Source organism: Hipposideros armiger, unplaced genomic scaffold (genome assembly GCF_001890085.2).
Source record: "Hipposideros armiger isolate ML-2016 unplaced genomic scaffold, ASM189008v1 scaffold_67, whole genome shotgun sequence".
Lineage (NCBI taxonomy): Eukaryota > Metazoa > Chordata > Mammalia > Chiroptera > Hipposideridae > Hipposideros > Hipposideros armiger.
The window spans coordinates 1,701,191-1,726,484 of record NW_017731417.1 but is presented as its reverse complement, the minus strand read 5'-3'; the positions used below and the strand labels follow the sequence as shown (position 1 = coordinate 1,726,484).

Below are 25,294 nucleotides of genomic sequence, written 5' to 3'. Positions count from 1 at the left end.
GCTAATGCATCTAAATCTGTCCATCTGGTCATTTCTCACTACAAAAATGGAAAACCAAATGTACTATTTGAAGTGCTGTCCACTGAGAAGTTTTACTGCTTTCCTTCAGGGTCACCACTGAGTGGCGCTGTAATGCTTTCAGATGGGTAGGTGCCAACATGTTATAGAGAAAAGTCTGTAAATCTGACTCAGACTTTTTCTTTTCTCAGTCAGCTTATCATAAGGAACACCCGTGAGGTCATAGGTATAGCTTGAGAGAAGAGGCATTGCAAAGGGAATTGTTGTAGGATTCTGAGCCACCTGTTCATGCAAATTACCTGTAACTTCCAGATCTGCCAAGCCTGGTCTTTTATATGCCGTTTCCGCTCGATAGATTGGTGTTGTGCACACTCAGCCTGTGGTTAGCTTGATCATGTAACTTTCAGTTCATGATAGGAAGCTCAGGACACATAGTCATTTGATATCCCATAGTTAGGCATTTACTCTCTAACAAGACCTAGTAGCAAACCGGAAGCTGCTTCTCAAAAGGAAAATCATTATCTGTAAAGGAAGGCATGGATTTTCTCCCAAATACCAGAGCTCTGCAGTATGATTCTCCTTTGATAGCTTTCCAGAGACTCCATACAGCATCCCTGTTTACCACAGACACTTTGAGTGTCCGTGGATCTGCTGAATCATAAGACCCAAGTAGAAGATCAGCTTGCCTTCTCTTGTTTTGGTCCTCACTGGAAGCCGGAAGCCTGGCTAGATAGATGGGTAGAAGCAGCTTATACAGATGTGGTATGTGTTGCTTCCAAAAAGGGATACCAAGCATTTTCCTCATTTTGTTTGTGTCTTCACCTTGGAGGGAATGACTTGACATACTCCAGATCATTGGATCCCCAGAAACATCACTGAGGTGGCAGGTCCCTGAATTTTTGTGGGGATTATCTGCCACTCTCTTGAGTCAGTTATGTCTTACTAAGGCATCTAAAGTACTTGTTGCTTCCTGCTCCCCAGATCCATTCAACATAATGTCATCAATGTAGTGGACCATTGAGATGTTTTGTGGAATGTCAAGACGATCAGGATCTCTGTGGACTATATTATGGCAAAGAACAGGAGAGTTGAATAGCCCTGAGGCAAGGCTTTGAAGGTGTACACAGATACAAGCCAGGTAAAAGCAAACTGCTTCTGGTGGTCCTTACAAGTTGGTATGAAGAAGAAAGCATTAACCAGGGCAATGGCTGCATGCAAAATGCTAGGGGCTGTGTTAATTTGTTCTAGTAAATATCTGGAAGAGTAGCTTCAATTAGCGTCACTACCTGGTTAAATTTATTATCCATAGTTATTATCTAAAATCCATCTGATTTCAGCACAGACCAAACAGACAAGTTGTAATGATGATGTGATATGTATTCTCACGCTTGTGTAAGTTGTTGGTATTGTTACTCATTTTTGCAATTCTCAGACTTGCAGTTTTGCTTCTGGTTTATTGTCTTGGTAGAGAGGAATTTCCAGGATTTTCACATAGTTCTTCCTGTCATAATAACCCTTACCCCATGGATCACAGAGCCAGCATAGAGGATTCTACCAATTGCCAATAATATCTATTCAAATTCAGGAATTGGGTAGGGTCCACAGACCACCTGAGTCTTTTGTGATTCAAACTTGGGGTAAAACTTCATCTACCACATAGTCACCATAAGGACCCACTTTACTGATGTATAACAGCAGCATTTAGTGTTCTCCAGAATTAGTGTCAATTCAGAGCCATATTTAGTAATTCCTGAAAGTTTGGGTATTTCCTTTTCTCAGTCATTCTAGTAAGTGGTCACGAATCCTTGGAGGAAATTTTACATTATATAGTAGTGGCAATGCTACAGGTCCTTGCTCAATGTAACCTTGTCTTTACTTTAATCAGAGGGCTCTGAGTATTTAACTTGGCTTAGGTTTAAAAATTGGTTGAGAATCTGTGACTCTCCACTGTTGTGATTTAAGTCAGGTGTTTTTTAGCCACCTAGTGTGGAGATTTTTCTGTTATACAGATCAAACACTAATCTAGTAGCCTACTCATCTGTTATTCCTGGAGATGCCACAATTAATTAGCCACCAACAGAAATCCCCACATGCCAAAACGTTCTGATTGTCACTACAGCCCTGCTGCCCCTTTTGATAAAAAGAATCTCTCTCATCCTTGGTAGCTAAGTGATACTTCTTGGCCTCTGCTTCTCCAGGATTATTCCTGTTGCATCAGGGAGCCCATGTTAATGGCAATACCTCCCACTCCTGACCTACGTAGGATGACAGTCACAGAGCTTTTCAAGGATACAGACGCTGCCCTTAATGTATTTCTCAGTGTCTTTGTGAAGGGACTGCTTTCTAGACATTTTGAGGGGATGTAGGTGGTGGGTGAGTATGCAGGTTGTATATTAAAAATCTACTTTAACATTCTTACCTCCCTAAGCTTTTGGATTCCTTCCTGTAAGTCAGGTGTTAGCCCATGGATCAAATCCAGCCCACCACCTGATTTTGTAAATAAAGTTTTATTGGAGTACAGCCATGCCTGTTCACTTATGTACTGTCTAGGTCTGCTTTTGTACTATAGTAGCAGAGTTGGGTAGTTGTGACAGAGACCATATGGCCCACAAAGCTCCCTAACTTTCATATAAGAAACTTGGTGAGATTGTGAATTCAATTGACATTGTAAATTTGAAACCGACACAGTTAAATTTTGTGTTTTATTTTCAGCAATATCAGCCCTGTAAGATTCTTTTAGGTTTGCCATGGAAGCTCTCCCTTCTCAGACAAGGACTCGTGCCGAGTGTTTAAGGACGAGCTTACTACTTTTTCTGTCAATGCTCCATGCACACAGTCTTTGTAGTCATCATTATTTCTGTAATGGTCATGGACAGCAGCCTCTTGGACTCCCAGGGCACTTACTCAGTGCATACCTCATCATAACCTACCGCAGGCAATAACTTGATGAGTTGTTATGCCAGTGCATACCGTGCATTACCAGCAGCCCATTTCCCATTGGCAAGGACTGGGCACTGTGACTAAACCAGCTCCAAATCCTGTCTTTAACGGTCTGTGTCCTGTGACCATGTCGGTACCAATTCTATATCAGTCAAGAGACAGAAACTACCCCAGTAATTTGAACAGGGAAAATTTAATATGAAGTGTAAACTACTAAAATCTGGTTAACTACTAAAAGGGGCAAAATAATTCTAAGGGGTATAGAAGTAGCAGCTGCAGAAGGCAGCTACCACTCACAGGGCTAGTGGACAGCGAACAAGGAATGAACTTAGAAGATGGGCCCTCACCTCTCCCCCCAGGCTGAGATTCAGATCTCCTTGGAGAGGGCATGGGAGCCACAGGAACATACAACCTGCTAGTGAAAAGAAACTTGCCACAGGGCTGACCTGCTGAGGTGGCAGAGGGACTCCCCCACTCCTACCCCAACCCCACCCTGACCCATCATTGGTCCACTGGCTTCAGCACCCCAGAAAAGCCCCTTCCTTCTGCTTTGGCCTTACAGGGGCCCTACGACACCTTCTACTGGCCAAAATCAAGTCGCTGGCAAAGGAAAAATGTCTATAGTGTCCAGCTCCAGTATCACATATAAGTTGAAAAAGAGGTGTGGATTTTGGAGCTGAGGGGCAATAAATTAATACCAAGCTCTTATCCAGTTGCTTGGCTGCAACCACTGTCTGTATGCTACTACCTCCCATATTTATCTCTAGCCTATTCTCCCTGGGGCTCCAGGGGAGTATTAACATTCAAACTGGCTCCTTGACGTCTTCACTTGAATTTCTCATGGGCACCCTTAACTTAATGGGTACAAAACCAAACACTTGTATCTCCTCTAGTTTTTCCCATCTCAGTAAATGGCATCACTATTTAAACAAAAATACGGCCTTGACTTTTATCTTTTTCTCTTACTCCACTCCCAGTTTGTCAAAGTGTTGCCAGCTTTATCTTCAAAATATATTCAAACCCTGCCATTTCACATCACCTTCACTGCTGCCAGCCTACTCCGGGTCATCGTCATCTCTTGACTCTTAAATCTCAGAAATCATATCCTAGATTTCTTCATTATCAATGGATGCTTGATAATGAAATGACCAGTTCTTAATTCATTCTGGAACAGCTGTACTCATCTCGCCCTCTCCAAATGTTATGCAAGCAGCAAAAGCCTTTGGGTTTTTAATATGCCTGCTACATCCCTTGTTATTAGGGTAAGCCCATTTTTTTGCGTATGTGAATGCAGCATTAACTCCTGCTTTTTAAAATTAATGTTAACATCATTATCTCTTCATGTGAGGTTTTCTTTTTTTTTTTTAAGAAATTTTATTGGGGAACAGTGTGTTTTTCCAGGACCCATCAGCTCCAAGTCAAGTAGCTGTCTTCAATCTGTTGTGGAGGGTGCAGCTCACTGGCCTATGTGGGAATCGAACTGGCAACCCTGGTGTTATGAGCCTGTGCTCTAACCATCTGAGCTAACCAGCTGCCCATATTTCTTAAACTTTTGATAGAAACTACAAAGGTAGCAACCCACCCCCTAAAAAGAAATTCCCCATATGTTGTTGGCTTTTTATGTTAGTTAAAAATCTCTCATTCTTTTTCATCAACTTTCTTTTAAGGTAAATATCAATTCTCGCTTTTGTTACTATCAGAATAGGGAATGGTTTGTATTAATTATTGTTTAGAATTCCATACCACTGATTTTGATAGAAAACTTTATTATCTGGATCCCTTGACTCCTTTATAATATTGATTTAAAGTCACAATAATATAGGTATCCTCTTTGAAATTAAAGATTCTTTAAGCACTCACTTTTTTTTTTAAATTTTTTTGGTAAAAGAAAATCTGACACATGCTGTCTTTCTCTTTTAGGCGGACGATGCTGCTGTTTCTCTCCTGATGGTAAAGCTTTAGCTGTGGGTCTCAGTGATGGAAGTTTCTTAATGGCAAACGCAGATACTCTAGAGGATCTTGTATCTTTTCACCACAGAAAAGATATTATTTCAGATATTCGATTCTCACCAGGTAGGATTCCACTAAAATTACATTTGATTATTAGCTTGGATCTGGCAATGAGTAAATATATCAATGTATAATTTTTATTAACTGTTATTTTATCTCAGAATTTTACTTTTTGACTACAAGAGTCAGTATGATGAGAGATAAAAGCCCTGTATTAGATCAGTGGCAAAATATCTTCAGTGCCAATTCTGTCACTAAATTTTCTGTGACTTGGGCCAGGGCTCTTCTCTGAGCTTCAGTTTCTACATTTGTGACATAAAAGGGATTGTATGGACTGTCTTCATTATATTCCTAAGGCTTTTGAAATTACATTAATTGTTTCATCAATTTCCATGTATTCATTATCTACAACAAAACCTACTGTAATGTAGGAGTTACAAATGTTAAGGCAAAATTTAGCTGTGTAGATTTACTTTCATTTTTTCTAAATTTAGAAGGTTTTTTTTTTGGTTAATGCTAAATGTATCAAAATTACATTGTGTATAATTTTTAATATTTGCTTTCCACTGAACCACTTCACTACACAAAAAAATATTTCATTTTGTTAATTATACTTGAAAAATGTCACTATCTGCTATTTGACATATATCTTGTTGTAACTTACAAAACACCTAAGAGTTCCTCCCAAAAAATATTAAGAAAGTTAACTCCAGTTGTACGGGGAAAAAATATTCCAAAATGTAGAAAATGTCAATAAAATATGTTTCAATTATAGGTTCTGGGAAATATCTTGCAGTAGCATCCCATGACAGCTTTATAGACATTTACAACGTAATGAGTAGTAAAAGAGTAGGCATATGCAAAGGCGCTACGAGTTACATAACCCATATCGATTGGGATATTAGAGGTAAGAATTTAAATTACTTACTGTTTGATAAAAGTTTAATTTGACTTAGTATAGGTATTTTAGAGAAACAAAAAGTAATTCAGAGATTATTCTCAAAATTATTTTCTACTTTTTTTCACATCTGAAGATGAAAGCTATGAGTTTAGACTTTTCATTACTTCTAGTGTAATTCACATGACAGTACAGTAAGTGATAAATTCTTTAATTTACTGTAGTAGTTTAAATATTACACAAAAATTTTTTTCAATCATTTGTCCTGGTTTTTGTCAGATAAGCCTGACATAAATAGTAACTGAAAAATTTGGAAAATAGATATGTTAATGAGGTTTAAAGTTGTTTCATCATCATTTGATATAAAATACATTCTCTAAAAATAGTCATAATTGTATAACATACAGAATTTAATGAGTGTCTTTGATTTTTGAGAGAATGAATGACATATGACAGTGTTTTATGTTTCCATAAATGCTAAATATTTTAAATGCTCCATTTTCAAGGATTTTTGTTTCATGTATTTATATAAATCTAGTATTGTAAATTAAGTTTTTCCAAATATAATTAAACAAAATGTGCCTTTTTAAAAAAGTCCCAAAACTTGTTTCTAGGGGTTTTTTTATATGCATAACAACAGAAATAGTGTGTGTGTGTGTGTGTGTGTGTGTGTGTACAAAAATTAAACCACTTATTAATTTAATTAATTATATGGAGATTAAGAAAATCAAATGCTCTTAAAAACCTATGTTGACTGCAGAGGAAAGTTGTAAAATTATATTAAATTGTGTTCTCTGTAGTTTCATGTTATGCTTAGAATGGTCTCTATTTTAAGATTATAAAATATTAAAATTATAAATATAAGATTGTATACATATATATATTTTTAACTTCTTTTTAAGGAAAGCTTTTACAAGTCAACACTGGTGCTAAAGAACAGTTATTCTTTGAGGCTCCCAGAGGGAAAAGACAAATCATCCCGAGTGTGGAGGTAGGAAGATAGTAGTGCTTGTACTACTGATATGACTAAAAGTGGTTAGAAAACTGATACTTACCTCCCACCATTTAGTTACACATGAAGGCTGTTCTCAGATTATTCAAATTATGGATATTCTTTTTGTGAGTTTATTTTACTGGATGAGACTACATAGATGGGTAAAGGAAGAGATGGTGTATTAAGATTAGGAATAAGTTGGGCCGGCCGAGTGGCACATTGGTTAAAAGTTGGCTTGGGACGCCAGCTCTGAGCAGCAGGGCCCCGTTTCGGATCTCACATGAGGGCTAGCGACACTGCCCTCTACAGCTAAGATGGTGAACAACAGCTCGACCTGGAGCTGGGCTGCCGTGAGTTGCCAGCAATGGCGTAGGCTGCAGTGGGCTGCCATGAGCTACCGTGAGTGGCTGGCAGTGGGCATGAGCGGCTGGCAGCCAGCATGAGCTGCCAAGAGCCACCATGAGTGGCCATCCAGTGGCCGGTGACCAATCTGCCTCACCCAAGAAGAGTGCAATGATAATACCAACATGGGCCAGTGAAGCAACGTCCTCCACAAGTAGACTGAAGAACAAAAGGACAGCAACTTGTCTGTTCCCCTCCCCCAATTCCTCAATAAAATCTTAAAAAAAAAAAAAAAGATTAGGAATAAGTCGCTTGTATTGTCTAGCTATGCTCTAATTACTTTTCTCAAAGGACAAGAACATGCAATAAGCAAATAGAAGACAAGACATCTAAGGTTGGAGGACTGCATGTCTGCCAAATATTTTGGAACCCATATGCCTAAAATGCTTGTAGGCAAATTCCTGTTTAAAGAAAAAGAAAAGAAAAAATATGTTCAGTTTTTGTGCCTGACAATATTAGCAAAAATTTTTTAACATGACATGGCCGAGGAAGAGAGGCTAAACAAATTTAACATGAAAGTGGCTTAATAAGGACTGTAAATAAAAGTGCTTACTTTCCAATAATGATTAATTGGAAAACATGCTGGTAATGTCTTAGTAGAAATTTAGATGTGAAGTGTAAGAATAAGTTTCTTGATTATTCAAAGAGCAGAAATGGGTTTATTTCTTATCACTATATGTTCAGTATCTAAAACACACAGTGGATCTATCTATAAGTACATCTTGAATAATGTTAAAATTTTTCTGCGTGAACTAGTGAACTTGGGAAGCTATAAAACCAAGGCAAATAATAACTTTTATATTAAATTTTTAATTTTACTTGTGACACATATAATTACAAAGAAAAATATTCAGATTTGGTTGTTAATTTTAGGTTTAGATATTACAAACTTATCACATTGTTTTTCCTTTTTAGGTAGAAAAAATTGGTTGGGCATCATGGACAAGTGTGCTTGGTTTATGCTGTGAGGGAATTTGGCCAATAATTGGAGAAGTCACAGATGTAACTGCCTCTTGCCTCACTAGCAACAAAATGATTCTGGCGACTGGGGATGATTTGGGATTTGTGAAGTTATTTAGATATCCTGCTAAAGTATGTGTTTTTCTTGAACTCTCCTAGTAATTATAATTATAAAAATGGTTAAGGTAATGGCATTTCATTGTTGTAATATGAATGTTACATAGGTAATATATAATGTTGTAATATGAAAGGGTCACAATTATGTTTCCTATTGTTGATATCATATTTATGACTTTTATCTAGAAGTATTGTAATTTATGATTCTATGCCTTAAGTTATATGTTATATTGTACAATACTTCTGGATATTGAATAATGTACATATCCTTTTTAGAGGAAATATTTCTTTTATTCCCAATATTAACTTAAATAATTTTAGTATATTTTGAATAAATATACCATATACTTTATACAGCTTTAAAGTTTAATATGTTTTAACCAATAAATACAAAATACTATAAATACAATACCAACAAAATTTAAAAAAATAACATTGATTTCATAGGATGAATGATGTTATTTTGCTAAAACCAAACTGTACTGATTCTTTGGAGCACTAGATGCCTATGCTACCGTGTGATGACTCAGTTCCCTTACTGTGTTACTCTACTCAAACTACTGGGAAACATTTGGCTTTCACTTGGCACAAGATAAAATTTATGTATCAAGTCCAGATGCATTTATTTCTTAATTGTCACAAATTCAGATATATATTATAATTTGGCACCAACATGAGCATAAACATAAATTTGAAATAGGGCACTAAAATCATATATGAGATTCAGTTCATGATGGTCTTAAGTAATTGCTCATATTACTATTTTTAGATCATCATTGAAATGAAAACAGCTTTAAAAATTCTCATAGAGAACTAGGTGCCCAAGAAAATATTCCACAGGTTCCTGTGTTAGATACATTTAAGTGGTAGAACTTTAGTGATAAGCATGTGTTCCAATAAAACATTTCTTGGTCAGAAACTTCACTTCCAGCATTGTAGATGGCCAAGAAGCCCTAAGAATACGTTCTAGGGTATTGGTCTATAGATTCCTTCTTCACCTCACTGTAGCAAGAACCACAAAATCTTAGGGAAACTATCTTCTTGCAGTATTTTGTTGACAGATCCCCCTCTTATTTCAGCTAACTTTTACTAAGAGTCTTTATTCCCAGAGAATTCACTGATTTAGCTAGCATTATGTTTGTATATTTAAGACAGTTCTTATTTTAACATCCTTGAAAAGATGTCCATCTAAAACCTGCTTATGATAACATTAACCTGAAATTTACTTCTGTAAGTTGGTAATGCTAGTGTCCTAGATCTAACAGTTGCCAGTATCTGTAATTTAGATTTTTCTTGATATTTAAAAGAAAAATACATTCCCATGTGTGTTGCTTATAAACAGAAAACACTAATGAATTAAGGTAAAAGATATTTACATTGGTATATACCAAAATGATTGATAATTACTTGTTAATACGGCCATGCTGTATACAGATATTTATATTCTGACTTTTTAAGTTATTATGTCTATTTCCAACAATAATATGTCTGCATAGACATCATTTTTAATAGATATATACTATTTCATAGATATACACTGTAATTAACTAGAATTACTGTTATGAACATTTGAGGTATTTAAGATTTTTCACTGCTATAAGTAAATACTGTGGTAAATTTTTTTTTGTACACATAGCATCTTTTAGCATAGATGTCTAGAAGGTGGGTTGGTGAATCAAAGGTCAAAACATTTTTATGCTTTTAACGCAGAATACCAAGTTGATATTTAAAAAATGTCCATGGTACTAGCAATGTGTGAAACTAGTAGTTGTGTTCTGTCCTCACCATCTTGGAAATTGTTATTTTTTATTCTAGTGAATTTCAGTATTTTCTCATTTTTTTATGAGTTCCAGTTCTTAGTTTATAATCATATACACTGCATTAAGAAAGAAATTCCAAATTATAATTGAAAATTTTCAAGTAATGAAATTTCTCAGAAAAACTGACTCTTTTTTTTTCACCTTTAGGGAAAATTTGGAAGGTTTAAGAAGTATGTGGCTCATAGTACACATGTCACAAATGTTCGCTGGACTTATGATGACAGCATGTTGGTTACCTTAGGAGGTGCGGATATGTCTTTAATGGTATGGACAAATGAAATGGAGGGCTATCGAGAAAAAAGGCCTTGTGATAGTGAAGAATCTGATATAGATTCTGAAGAAGATGGTGGTATGTCATTTTACAATATCTTATTTCAATTAAGACAGAAAAAATTAGTACAACTGATTTAAACTGCAGAAGTTGAAACAAGTAATAATAATGTTTGAGTAGCTGTAGTTTTAGTCTGTTTGCCCTCTTTAACACTAAAATTAGTTTTGTGACTCAAAATAAGAGACTGTCATGTTTTAGATATTCTTTATCTATAAATGTAAGGTAATCATACTTAAGTACTGTTAAAATAAATTTGTAGCATCGAACTTCATATTTTAAAATAATTTTGACTTTTTCCTAATATACCAGTAATAGCAGCTCATTATAGAAAAATTAGAAAATACATTTTGCAGTAAAAAAATAAACACGGCATCCATAATTTGACCACTCAGAAGCAACCTCTGTTAACATTTTAAGGTATATTAATAAGGGTAGTACATTTATATATTAACACATAGTATGTTTTTAACAAAAATGATATCCTATTGAACTTTTTTGTAGCCTGCTATTATCACTTAGTAATACTTCGAAAACATCGTTACATATTGTTAAGTATTCTTCTACATCATTTTTAGTGGCTGTATATTATTTCATAATTTGGCTACCATACAGTTTAATTTATTTCACATAGTTGAACATCCTTGTATCCAAATTATAAGATCATAATTGGTCTCTTCAGTTGTCACTTAGAGGATAATTCTTATATTTTAATGATAGGCTATGACAGTGATGTTACAAGGGAGAATGAAATCACTTACACCATCAGAGCCTTATCAACAAATATCCGTCCAATGTTTGGGATCAAGCCTCATCTGCAACAAAAAGAACCCTCAATTGATGAGAGGTAACAATCACATTTAAAACTAGATGAAAAGATATTGGTATGAAATTTTGAATTTATTTTTTAACTGGATGAATTTTTGCAAAAGCTAAGTGACAGCGGAACTCCTGCATTATACAATCCTTAGCACATCTTAGAAAACATATTTGTCCTTAAATATTTTTTGGTGGTGACACTGTCTTTTATAAGTAGGTTTAGGGAGTGATGCTATATATATAAAGTGTGTGTGATAAAAGGAATCTTATTTGCTAACTTTTATAAATATATGCAATGAGGTTGGGGAGATAATAAAAAATTGAATCCAATACCAAGTACTTTTTAGAAAGAATATTAGCAGAGATGTGATTAAATTTTGAGAAGGCCTTTTTAGTTATGTGCTTTGAATCAGGGATAGAAAATCATTATTTTAAAATTTTCCAAAAAGGCAAGTTGAAGTATAGTTTCTATTTAATTGGAATTATTGGTCTTTGTCTAGAAAAAGCAAATAAAAAATAAGGACATGTACATAGCAATTTTATGAGGAGAAATAGCTTTTTTAAAAAGTCTCTGAGCTAGATGATAAATCAAGAGAGAAATTTTGAAACTGATGCTCTTAAACTCATCAGGGAAGTCAGAAAACAAGTGGCATATGGATCAGTGAATGGCATGGATTTCAGAAGCAAAGAGGTTTTAAGAAATATTGGGTTGTCGGAAAAGTCATGACGTATTTTTTCTATGTTTTTTGCTGCAAAAATGTGTCATGACTTTTCCAACAACCCAATAATAAAGGAAAAATTATCCAGAAACAACAGCGAGGAACATAGAGGGAGAGGGAGGTGAAAACAACAGTGACCTCTTCTGTAGAAAGCTGTGATGAGAACTTGATTATGAGAAGTTAGTAAGAATATTTGAGGGAGAGCTAAAAAAAGAAAGGGAATGCATTGGCATTAAACAGAATTTGTGGAAAATTCAAGTGAATGTATAGTTGGTGAGGGTAGTGCTAAATTAGAGCATTGGAGCTCAGCTAGAAAGAAATGATATCACAGGAAAGCATCAGCAGAGGGATTTGAGTTTGCACCTATGAGCTTAATATTCAGAGGAAAGGATGAAATTGGAAGGATGAAATGCCAGATAGTGATGTGGGGAGGAGCAACTAGAGATTCTGTTGAACTGACTACCCCTAAGTTCCCAGGGAAGTTCTGGGTGGAATGTTGAGGTGCCCCATTGGCAGATGGTGTGCCTCAGATAATAGCAGTGGAGGCTCACCTTACGGGAAGTGGGTAGAGGGTGGTAATCAGTTTTGTCCTCATGTATAAAAAGGCAAAGTAGTAAGTTAGAGATGTTTCGAGAAAGCTGACCATACTATCATCTATTAAATACAGTAAAATCTTGGATTGCGAGTAACGTGGTTTGCGAGTGTTCCCCAAGACTGCAAGACAAGCAAACATTTCTAATACATTTTAACATGGTAAACGAGTGATGTCTTGCAATATGAGTAGTTTGTTTCCGGAACGCTTTAGGCTTGCAAACCAAGGTATTACTGTACTTACACAGGATTCGAGGTTGAAGTAACTTGGTAGGAGGCAGTATCATACAATGCAAAGGGCATGGCTTTTGGACTCAGACAAATGGATTAAAATATTCAGTTTTATCATTTGCCTGCTGTGTGACCTTGAAAAACTATTCGTTTTCTTTGAGCCTTAGTTTCCTTAGAGGTAAAATGATAATGATAATCTGTAACTTATGGAGTATTTCAAGGCTTAAATGAAATAATGTATATAAAGAATTTGGATAGTAGGTCTTCACCAGTGACACCCCTCCCTTGAAATGAAATACAGAGTAGCCTGAGGAGATGCCCTGGTTAATACTGAAACACTTTCTGAAATTAAATATTCACAAAGTAATAAACACTACTTATATACTTAGTAATTAAAGTCATACAGTGAAATATGCAAATATGGGTGTTCCTAATTAGAATTTTTGCAATATAGTGCTTAATATTACTTAAAGGAAATTATATCTCACAGGTCATGAAAAATGAATAGTGTATTAAAGGGAAGAAGGAACTCCAGGCATTCCTGTAAATCCTTTTCATTTATTGGATTGGTTTTTTAAAAGAAAATTATTACCAATTATCAAATAAATTAAATATGTCAGAAAATGTGACCTAATTTTAATCTGTAGGTCATTTTTCATGGGAAAATACTAAAGTTTTCTGCCTCATTGTTGAAGTGACCCAAGTTCTGACAGAAACATTTTGCTGCTCATGAAGAATGGTTGACATTGTCACAATCGTGATCTTTGCTGTTAGCTTGCATTTTTTTACAGCTAATCTTTTAAAAATTATTTTTGAATTATTTCGCACATTGTTCTCAAATTATTTTATGATTCAACTCTACTAAATTCTTCTGAAAATGCCGAGGCAGAAGCAGCCAGTAATGTGATTCATAGTTAGGAGTCTTCATTTTCATAAAATGAAAAAATTAAAGGAAATAAAAATGAAGAGATAATTTTTTTTTACCAACTTTGAATATATTTCTAAGGAGAGAAAATGTTCTGGATAACTAATTGTTTTCATATTTTAAATAAAATATTGCCATCAAATATGAAACACTTTATGAACAGTTAAAACAAATGCTTATCAAATATCTTATCCACTTAAAAGAAAAATGTTTCTTATGACAATCTGATAACTACTTTACTTGGTTGATATTTTCGTGGGGTCTTTTTTTCTAAATGACTTATATTGTTGTTTTTCTATAAATATTTGTGAAGCAAATCTTATGTATTTAAAGTAGTTTATTGTCAATCAAATTTCCAATATTTTTGAATAAAAATATTAAAACTGATGAAATACAAAATTAGGCATTTTTGTATTTCTTTAGAATTCTGTTGTCATGTTGCATTTATTCTGTTTACTATTCATCATCAATTTTTATTTTTTTTCCTTTTTTCTTCTTGCTCCCTTTGAAGGCAGGGGGTAGTAAGGTAAGTATTTTATTAAGGAAAATACTCAAAAATTTACTCATTTATTTTGGTCTTTATAGTATTTTAAGTTATTGATTTTTTCCCATAAGACATTAAACTACATTTGTTAAGAAAGGATCAGAAAATGAAATAGGACAAATCCTACAAAAGAGTTGCGCTTTGTAGATACAATATGTGGGTGTTGTTATGAGGATCTTTATTATGATCATTGGTTTTACAGATGATTTTTCACAAACTCCTATGCTCAAGATAGTTTTAGTTTTTCCTTAAGTTTCAGAGGCTCATAAAAACAAACTGTTAACCATACATTTTTATCAGTGAAAAAACTCTCAGTTTCTTAATGGATAAGCTTCATTTAATGCATGTTTAATATATCCATTAATTTAAAAACATTAACATAGGGCAGTGATGGTATTTGTATGTTTAATAAAATGATATGTGTAAGAAAAGACTCTTTGGAGTACATTTATAGCTACTTTTAGTGAGATGAAAATGTCTTCAGTTTCTGAAACAGAACAATGTGGGAAAAGCTAGTCTATTTTAGAAGTAAAAATAAAAAAGTTTAAAAAAAAAGTGATCATTAGGAAAATGCTGGAGAATCAGAATGAAAAAAGTAGATTTGAGGCCAGATTGTGCAGAAACTCAAATATTAGGCAGAAAAAGAAGAATGTTTGCAACATAGAACATGTTGAATTCTCCCTTACTTTTCCTTTTTACCTTCTTTCTTCCGATTTCCCAGCCATTAATGGAGTAACTTAAGCCTTTTCTTATATGCAGTAATAAATAAAAACAACAGGCCTTTAATATATGCAGTATCATTTATCCGCATTAAACTTGTAAATGTATTTTATTACAGGAAGTATTTTACTAGTGTTTTAAATTCAAATTTGTGTTGTAATCTTTTCCCTTTTTTATCTGCTGCTGAAAAGAGGTTCCAGGTAATCCTCTTTCTTTGCTATGCTTTATGAGGCCTAATTTTGTATTTTTATCTTCTTTTATATTTCCCATTAATGAGCTACATTACTTGGTGTTCTTGACCTCTGTTCACAGTTTTTCACGTTTCTCTCCTTTGAAATGAGTATTCCTGAAATAGCATCTTAATTATTGGATTTACATTACATAAGTTACTGCTTTTCTAAAACTTGATGCATTTAACTTATATAATTTTACAAGTTGTGTAATTTTAAGCAATAATATATCTTATATGAATTATCTTTATAAAAATTAAAATATATGTAATTGTTACACAGGATCATGTAGATAAAAATTACCTGTTTCTTGAAACTGTCAGACAATAATGTTGAATAAAGTTCAACAAAATGACTTGGAAGAAAAGCCAAGGCTGCTATCATTCTCTAAAATGATCCTAGGAGAAATATTTTTGTGTTAAATATTGTAAATTCAGTTATATTTATTATTTACAGACATTCAAAAAAGTATATGAAAAAGGTTTGAAATCAAAATTTTTGTAATAATTTGAGTTCTTTATATAAGTCTTGTAAGTGCATTTAATATTTATGCCACCAATTAGTTATGCTATATACTTCTATATGCTGCTTCATGTTACGTATGAAAGTACACATATCTTTTATATTACATGTTCAAGATATAATACTTCATTTACTTTTTATATAGAAATAACTTGAAAATCATTTTGAAAATACAAATATATTGTTATGCCTTTATTTTTGTGGACTTAAAATTGTTGGAACTTTTTCACAGGAAAGCTAATTTGTATCATTTCCAGATTTAGTTGTTACAAATTGAATATTAGCTTAAAATTTGGAGGGCGGAGTTGATACGTGATTGATTTAGATTCAGTGGTCAGGTTATTAAACATTCAAATAATGGTTATCTGAGTTAAAATTAAATGATGTAGACATTTAAAAATACTAAGCAAAGCATTTTAGGGAAAAGCTTCCATATTCAGATGATTCAAAATGAGAATGCTACACATCTAATGGGACATTATAAATAGATCCTGAATTAGTAGTGGAAACAGAGAAGAGGGGGCTAGATTTGAGAGCTACTATGTAAGTAAAGTTGTTGTTGAATGTTTAATAAGTAGTGAGGCTAAGGGAAGAGAAGGAGTTGGAAGCAATAGTAATAGTAATCACCTTTTCTAGAACGTTATATGGTGTACAGTGCTTTGCAACTGTAAAAACGTCTTGCTTGACTAACTGATGGTGATACCATAACCACACTAGGGACTTCAGGAAGAAGAGAAGGTCAAGGGCATGGAGGAGCAGATGACGAGTACATATTTGAACTCAGGCATGATTTTTGTTGCCAACAGTATAGAAAGTTTATAGAAATATTTTCAAAATTCAGTTCAAAAAAATGTATTGAGTACCTGCCCTATGCAAGATACTGTGGTAGATACTTTGGAGCAGTAATCCAGGCTTTGTCGATAATGCACCCCCATCAGGAAGTTTTTGAGTATGTAAAACGAACATTTGTGTATTTTTTATAAGCAGTTTGCTCTTGTACTATTACAGTATTTATATTATGAAATATACGCCAAAACAATTTAAAAGTGAATAATAGGCCTAATATTTTCTTTCCACCTTTGTGCTTTAGAAAATATCAAGATACAGAGGGCACAGTCTAGTGAACAACACAGATTGGATTCATTTTTATGACGATGTATCAGACATCTGTCTCTGGGGGCAGGTGAGGGAGGCTCAGTGAAGGTGCCTGTGACGGGTGCCTTTCCTCATTCCCACTTTCCCGTTTCAGGCCTCCCGTAAGCAGGGCCCCGCCACAGCCAGAGAAACTCCAGACCAACAATGTTGGCAAGAAAAAGAGACCGATAGAGGTGAGGAAAATCCATTCTCTAGTCTTAACTTGTACTTTAAAATGCATTCAGAGTTCATTCAATTTCTTTTATGTAAAATACTGAAATCTTGTCATTAGTTTTTATGAAAATAAACATTGAATAATCTTTTTTGTTTGGTTGTAAAATTGATTGCTTAACTGTCAAGTCTGAGTTTTAGATTGATATCCTGTTTCTTTTAATCTTATTATTCTTTTTAGTTTTGCATGAATAATATCCTGAATTGAACTGTATCTCAGTGAACTTCTAAATGTAAATATATGTGAATGATTAATGGCTTACAGAAGCACAGGCACCTTGGCAATGTCTTATGTTTAGTGGTTTGAATTTATAAGTTAAAGATTTAATACTTATGCCAAATCAGGAAGTTTTACCCCATGTAGTGTATTCACTTTAGGGTTCAATGAAGGCTCTGGTTCCAAGCAAAGAAACATTCCCTAGTAATTGAATAAGAAGGAAAGTTCTCCAGGCATTTAATAAGCCCAGTATCAGCAGCAACAAGCAAACTCTGCTAAATCGGGCCAAAAACAAGGTGTTAAGGCTGTGAGAGGGTGATTGTTGTACTTCCTACCCCGCTCAGCCTCAAAGGTCAAAAACTGGTGGACACGTTCAGTGGCACAATTATCTGCTGGAACTTGAGCATGAGTTATCAGGGATGGTTATGCTTCATTTTGTGCACCAGTATTGATGTGCCATTTGAATACTTAAAAGTACATCACTCGGACATAATTTATACTGAGTTATGTAAGCAGATCAGGTATTTTAACAGGTATTTGAGAACCAGTGGAAATGTTCTTCTTTTAGGCAAAAAAGTATCCCAATGTTTATTTGAACACATGTAATCTTAAGAACTAAAATTCTTGGAATCAGGTGACCTTGTGATTCTCTCTTTATTTTTATAACTTTACGTAGAAAAGCACGGAAGTGTGTTTCAGCCATCCAAAACAGGTTATATAGAGAAGTATGTCTAGCTTAATTTTGTGTTTGCAGTTTGTAAAATCAAAAACTCATCCTGTGTTTTAACTGAGGACCCCAGGACTGTATACAACAAAGAATGGCGAACATTTAGATATGAGGAATTGTGTAATGGTTTTATCATTGTTATAGGACCTTGTGTTGGAGCTCGTTTTTGGCTATCGAGGCAGAGACTGTAGGAATAATGCTCACTATTTAAATGATGGTGACGATATAATTTATCATACTGCATCCATTGGGATTCTGCACAATGTTGCTACAGGTAGGACACCCTGATTCTCCATCCCCTACTTTTTGTAATTTAGGAGTTTTTATTTAGCATCTTAAAATTCTTTGTTAAAAATATAAATAATTAAAATGGATGAGCCCAGAACATGAATTTTTCATACTGTAGAACTTTCTAGTAATATTTCAAATAAGCAGATTTACAGTCTGAACAGAATTTAACACAACAGAAGAGAATTTCATAATGCACAATGCTCATAGGTCTCTATTAGAAGTGAAGGTTTATTGTGTGTTGAAAGCATGTTTTATAGTGAAACCATTCCCCATACCCTTAACATGAAAATGAGTAGGCTTGGATGGTTGTCTCTGATAGTTAGTGACTGAAAGTAGCATGTTGGGAGCATTGATTGCTGTGGGGTGGGGATGAAGTGATGGTGTTCTTACTGAGGCTTTGGAAAGCTGAGGAAGTTAGCTATGAAAGCTGCTTGCCTGTGGCTCTACTGATGATACCTTGTTTGATTCAATCAGGTGGGAAAATACACTCTGGACCCAACCTGCCATCCTGATCTCATTTCCCACCTCTCTGGTTTACTCGCACAAGCCTGCCTTTATTACCTCCTGTAGAGCCACAGTCTCTGCGAAGGTTTTTTCACTGTCACGACTACCAGATAAATCACATGACTGCTTTAATCAAAATTCTTCTGTACTTCCCACTGACTACAGAATAAATATGAAATTTAATAGGCTGGCATTCAAAATCCTCTATAATTCTAGTTCCAAATTGCCTTTCAACCGTATTTCTCACTTTTCTTCTTCATGACCCTACACTTCAGCATTTGTATACATACCCTGCCTTTATACCCTGTATGCTTTCCTGCCTTTGTACCTTTGCTTAAAGTACTCTTCTACCTGGAGTGCCCTTCCCCACCCATCTTCACATTTACAGAATCTGCCGTGTCAGTGCAGGAATACATATGCCCCGGATAAGAAGACTCTTTTCCGCTATGAATTCCCATCGCATTTTGATCTTTAACTCTCTCATGGCACTTGCTGTCTTCAGCCTTGTATCACATTGGTTATGTCTTTCAGGGCTCGATCCCTTTAAAAGTTTCTGAGTCATTTTTCCATCCTTATGATGATGGGCACATATTAAGTGCTCAAAAATTATGTTAAATAAGCAAGTAAGTTAGAGCAGTTTATTGCTCTGGATAAGTGCATTTGGCTGTTATACTGTAATATTTTCAAATTTAATTCTCAAATTCTTCTTTTATAGGGACTCAGAGTTTTTATCAGGAACACAATGATGACATTCTGTGCCTCACTGTAAATCAGCACCCCAAATTTATCAACATAGTGGCAACTGGCCAAGTAGGTATGTTTCTATATTGTAAAAAGAAAGTTTTAAGTAATATTCTTGTTTAAGTTAATTCAGTATCCTAGGGGAAAATTAACATATATTTGTATATTGTTCGAAATGTATTTGCACGTAAAGCACACAACCATTTTTACTATATTATTTGTTTCCAGGTATCTTTCTCTCACGTTGGTTATCTGAGTTGTTTCAGACAGTTCAGAATTAAGAATAAGGTATTAAATGGTGATTGAAAGAGTTGGGCTTAGTCCTTAGCAGAAATTTCTGATGAGCAAAAAGGTTTAATAACATATAAAGCAGAGAGGAAGAATTTGAGGAGGACATGGTAAAATAAGGGAGCCAGGAGATGCCTGGACTGAGGGGCAGGACATCTGCATCTGGAGAGAGAAGCCAGCAGGAGAGAGAGGCTCTATGTACTAAAGCCTCCCTGCCTTTCTTTTCTTGGAATGGATCTAATTTACCAACTGCTTTGAAGTCACCTGTAGTGCTGACTTTTTTAACTGTAGAAAACTTAAAGGCCATAATTCTACAGGCGACATAAAGAGGATAGCAGGTCTGTCTAGGCTTTACCGAGCAGTCAGGGATCACTGAACACCACAGAGTAGGTTTGGTCTGTCAGAGCGGCACACCTCTGGGCGAGTTTTTAAAAGTGATTGAAATCATGGGGCTTGTTGGATCTCAGTGGGCCTCACTGGCTAAGCCAGCTTCCCATCGGTCTTATTCCTCTTAAATAAGATAATTGATGCTTTTAATATCTTTATTTTCATATACGTACTAAACTGATCAGTTAGGTACTTTTCTGTGGGCTGCTTACTTCTACAGTTATGCCACAAAGAACCTTGTATTCCTTTATGTAAAGTTTTCTACTTTTAAAAAGAAAGTAGACCCATACTTCACTCATTACATATAAAATATTCTAATCTTTGTGTATAAATACATACATCTAGCCCCCCTTTGTGCTAAGTGTTTTGAAATTGAAGTCTTATTTTCGTTCTGCATGCGGAATGAGAAACCATGTTATGACCATTTTGGTCATGAAAGTACCTCTCGGCATGTACTTATTTGTTTATTGCTCAGTTAATTTTTATTGAGTAAATTTATTTATTCAACAAAATTATTGAGCACCTATCATGCGCAAAGTATTGTTCTAGGTGCTGTGGGTACAAGCAGCTTACAAAACCCCCGCGTCTCTATTCTAATGGAATTTACGTTCTGTGAATAAAGTTCTAGAAGGTGTGGCTCTTTATTTCCCAGCTTCATTCCTTCTCCTTTTCTTTCCCCGTCTCGCCCTCTGTTAAGCAACTTTAACATAGACTGTAGTTTTCTCTTTTGATTAAGAAATGTGGTCACAAATTAATTTTTCATTAAATTTGACTCCTCCACTTCTTTTCCTATTTTTAAATTGAGATATAATTGACACATAACACTATATAGAGGGTGCCCAAAAGAATGTACACACATTTTAAGAAAGGAAAAAACTGCATTAAAATTGTAATAATATATTACCAATAACAAAAGATGAATACAAGTCATGTCTATACATTTTTTTTGGCACCCCCGGTATTAGTTTTCAGGTATACAACATAATGATCCTATATTTGTACTCTTTTATTTGAAAGGGAACACTGTAGGGAATGTGGAATGGCTGATTATCTACCTCCTCTCCTTCCAAGTCAAAGTCCAGGCATTCCAGAGGTGAATTTTAGGTTCTGTTTGCCTTGCCCTACATGTACCTGTCACAAAACAGAGAAATATTCCTTGCTGATGACTAATTAAGTGTAAGATAGATTCCAGAAAAGACCAAAGAGTGAGGGGCGTTCTCTCTTCTGAACCTAAAGAGAATTCAGTCAGTAGTTACTTTGCCTGCCAAGCTTGTTTATACCCGCAAAGCACAGAACACTGCCTAACACTGGTTCTGTCTATTAAAAATCACATAGATCATAGAAGAATTGAAATATCTGCTTTGGTGGTATTTTAGCCAATTACATTCAAATATTTCTTTTTTTCTTGGCTACAATCTAAGAATCTCAGAGCCAAATATATCGTTTTACCCAGTCTATCATTACATGTTTGAATCTCTTCTAGAACATCCTTCTCCATGTACTTGAACCCTATCATCACTTAATACCTAATGAAGTAGTGTAATTGCTGCTTGGGAAGCTCTGTTATAAACAACATCTTCACATAGAACAGAAATCTGTCTCTCTTTAATTGCAGCTCATTGGTGTTCATTCCTCGGTCACCTAGAACAGTTATTCTCTTACTCCCATGACATCATCTTCCAGTATTTGGAGAAAACTGTCATGTTCTCCCTGAATCTCATCTGGGTTCCCCTTTGGAAGGCCCACTTTAGACATCCTGCAACCACGTTTCATGAGACAAAGAGTGCATGAGAGCAGTGGGATCACTTTCCATGGGGAAACTTACCTCCCCTTTGGACTATGCTCTGGGTAGCTGAAATCCCAGAATTCTCCATTAAATGGTCCTAAACCTGTTTGTGGGTCTGCTTGAGCTTCTTCTCTGAGTCCGTGCTCCTAATGGCAGATGGCACAGCCAATATGAGCCCCCCTGAGGTACAGCCAAGGGGCAGCTGCGCACTGGGAAGGTGGTGATGGAGTGTTGATGTACAGGCTGGAATAGCTGCACGTGAGCTTCCATGGCCCCTGTGGTATGGGATACAGCTGGGAGGCGGGGAGACAGGGATAGGCCAGGGCTCTTATGCTGCCCCAAGTCTAAGGAGTTCACAATTTGAACCAGGCCTTCAAGGTCATTATAGGGTTGTACGTGTCAAGATAGGAAGATGAAACATACTACATTTAATAATTTTATTTTGATTGATAACTTGAAAATATTCACACCTGTGACGTTTAGGTCTTTATTTGTACTCTTGTCCCAAGTCCTGCAGATATCCAGGGACAAGCCTGATCTCCAAACAAAACACACTGTCTTTGAACCATTCTTCCTGTGGCATAGTTTCAAGTCCTCTCATCATTTGGTTATTATCAGAGCATGTTCAGAACTAAAAGTGGCATTTCCTGAGTAGTATGCTCAGCAGAGCCAGCTACTTTATTCCCTCATATTCCATGTCAGAACACTGTCAGTATATCCTTGAAATCATTATTTCATAGGGATCTAAGGCTCTACCAAAGCAAAGAACAATCATCTATCTTGAAAGGATTCCTAAGTTTTACTCCTTTCTCTCTTGCTAAAAAGATACCTGCTTCCAAAATTTTTGTTAATAGGTATTTCCACCACAAATATAACGAGCAGAGGCTTTCATGTTTTCTTTCTTGGCAATCTTTTACTCTTACAGAAAATGTTAGGTTTGAAAAAATTAGGAAAGGGGTTAATTTGTGGCCTGAATTAAGAACTTTTTCTTTCCTGAGTTATATGGTAAGTTTTGCCAACGTTTCTCTCAGAAGGTTTAGATCTGATTCTTCCCTTCAAGTAGAGATGCATTATAACCTTAAAGGGTCTATTAACAGTTCATTTTGTGAACCAAAATGAGAGTCATATCAATTTAAATCATGTCAATATTATTTTTAAAGTTGTTAAAATTTCATGTAACTCATTAAATTCAAAGAAAATAAAGTATTGACACAAAATTGAAAGGTCATATACATAGAATGTTAATATGTATGTATAATTTAAATTATTGGTTTCACGTACAGTTTACTCAATTTCACATAAAATTAATTTTGTATATGACACTTTATTTAAATTATTTAAAAATTATCACTATGTTATGATAATTGAGATTTTACAAATTTTACTTTTAATGTTTATGTTTATATTTTTCTTCTACTTTTCCATTTTAGGTGATTCAGCAGACATGTCAGGTAAGGAAAGTTAATCATTTCCTGTTTTAGTCGTATTGTTTAGTAATGATAGCCCAAATTTTTATAGAATAATAAGATACTTGAACCTGTTTTGGATTTTTTAAAAATGAAGAATACATCATTTTAATGTTATGATACTGAGCCTAATCTATAATAATAATAGTTTTTTAAAAACTAATATATTTTGACCTTTTCAGTGTGCCCAACACTGTTTTAAGCACTTTACATATATTACCTACTTGGTCATCACAAGAATTCTTCATGGCAGGTATTAACATGCCAACATTAAATAAGCTGGTAAGAGCGAAGGTGGGATTAAAACTTAATCTTAAATATGAAGCAATAAGTTTTATTGCCTAAAAATAAAATTTATTTAAAAATTATATTTTATATACTATCCCAAGTATTGTACATATTAGATCAACAGGTAATTTAAAGATTTAAGAATAACTATTGATTTTGACCTTCCCTTTGTGAATTTAAAAACTATTAGATGAATACAACAATGTGTGTTCATTGTTTTTAGATATTATAATAACTAGGCTTTTTCAAATCAACTTTCAGTTTACACAATACAGTAAGAATTAGTAGTTTGGTAAGAAAACATTTCTGTTATTTGTATCTATTTCCCTCCCATTCTCCAGTGTAAAGCATAATTTTGTGATTTGAAACTACAAATTCGTTCAACAAGGTCCTTACTCTCTTGATTACACTCAAGATCAGGGGTTGGCAAACCGCAGCCCTTGTGCCAAATCTGGCCCACCATCTGTTTTTGTCCCGCCCATGAGCTAAGTACAGTTTTTACTAATTTACATAGTTGGAAAAAATCAAAAGAAGACTAAAAGTTTATATAACTTTCATGTTTTGTGAAGTTTTAGTCTTCTTTTGATTTTTTCCAACTATGTAAATTAGTAAAAACTGTACTTAGCTCATAGGCTATATGACCTGAAATTTCAGTATCCATAGACAAATTTTATGGGACACAGCCACGCTCAGTTACTTATTATCTATGGAAGCTTCTTGGCTACAATGGCAGAGTTGAGTAGTTGCAACAGAGACTGTATATGACCCTCTCGTCACTTTGCACTGCTACTTCACACTACAAGTTTCAGGGGTGCCGTTATAACTAGACAGGTTTTGAGTGCTATGTATATTGAGTGCCATTACACAATAGTTTTTGTTTTTTCACCAATATGTATTTCTATCGTGAAAACAAAGGGAATAAAAAAGAATTGGACTATGAACATCATACTCTTAAGGCAGAGTGAAATATGGATTATATTGTTATCAAATTAGATGGTAAGACATTGTATTTATTAAGCAGTGATATTATAGCTGTGCTAAAAGAATACAATATGCATCAGCATTTTCACATTTAACTCTATCACAGTATTCTCAACTCACAGAACAGCAACAATCAGGAAAATCTACAACAATATCTTGTCACAATAGAATTTCTTCACAAAAATAAAAAATAAAATGAGGCTACAATCAAAGTAAGTTTCTGAATGGCTCATTTGTTAACCAATCAAGAAAAGCTGTTTACTAAGAGTTAATTAAATCATGTTTGATTGCAGCAAACGTGTCCAGAGAAAATAAACTTGTTTAAGACTGTTAGCTTTTTGGCAAAAACTGTTGCTAAAAGAGTTAAGGATGTTGGGAACAAAGTCAATAGTCAATTAAAAGCAAGACAAAAGACAAGTGATTTTGAATGGTTTCCCTTGACTCTCGATGGGTTGACAAATGTTG

The 25,294-nt window shown here is 34.8% G+C and overlaps 1 protein-coding gene across 7 annotated transcripts in view; it reads left to right on the top strand.

Annotated features, from left to right (window-relative positions):
- Positions 1-25,294, top strand: part of EML5 (EMAP like 5) — a 129,861-nt gene that overhangs the window by 84,453 nt on the left and 20,114 nt on the right. For 6 of the 7 annotated variants that reach the window (XM_019642300.1, XM_019642298.1, XM_019642301.1 and 3 more), the window contains exons 22-33: positions 4,879-5,031; positions 5,744-5,875; positions 6,769-6,857; positions 8,178-8,354; positions 10,307-10,508; positions 11,208-11,334; positions 14,284-14,298; positions 15,228-15,236; positions 17,038-17,116; positions 18,242-18,371; positions 19,608-19,706; positions 23,525-23,545. In XM_019642300.1, coding sequence (XP_019497845.1) covers positions 4,879-5,031; positions 5,744-5,875; positions 6,769-6,857; positions 8,178-8,354; positions 10,307-10,508; positions 11,208-11,334; positions 14,284-14,298; positions 15,228-15,236; positions 17,038-17,116; positions 18,242-18,371; positions 19,608-19,706; positions 23,525-23,545 — 1,233 coding nt within the window. The remainder of the gene's footprint in view (positions 1-4,878; positions 5,032-5,743; positions 5,876-6,768; positions 6,858-8,177; positions 8,355-10,306; positions 10,509-11,207; positions 11,335-14,283; positions 14,299-15,227; positions 15,237-17,037; positions 17,117-18,241; positions 18,372-19,607; positions 19,707-23,524; positions 23,546-25,294) is intronic. The other variant, XM_019642299.1, reaches the window with a different exon arrangement.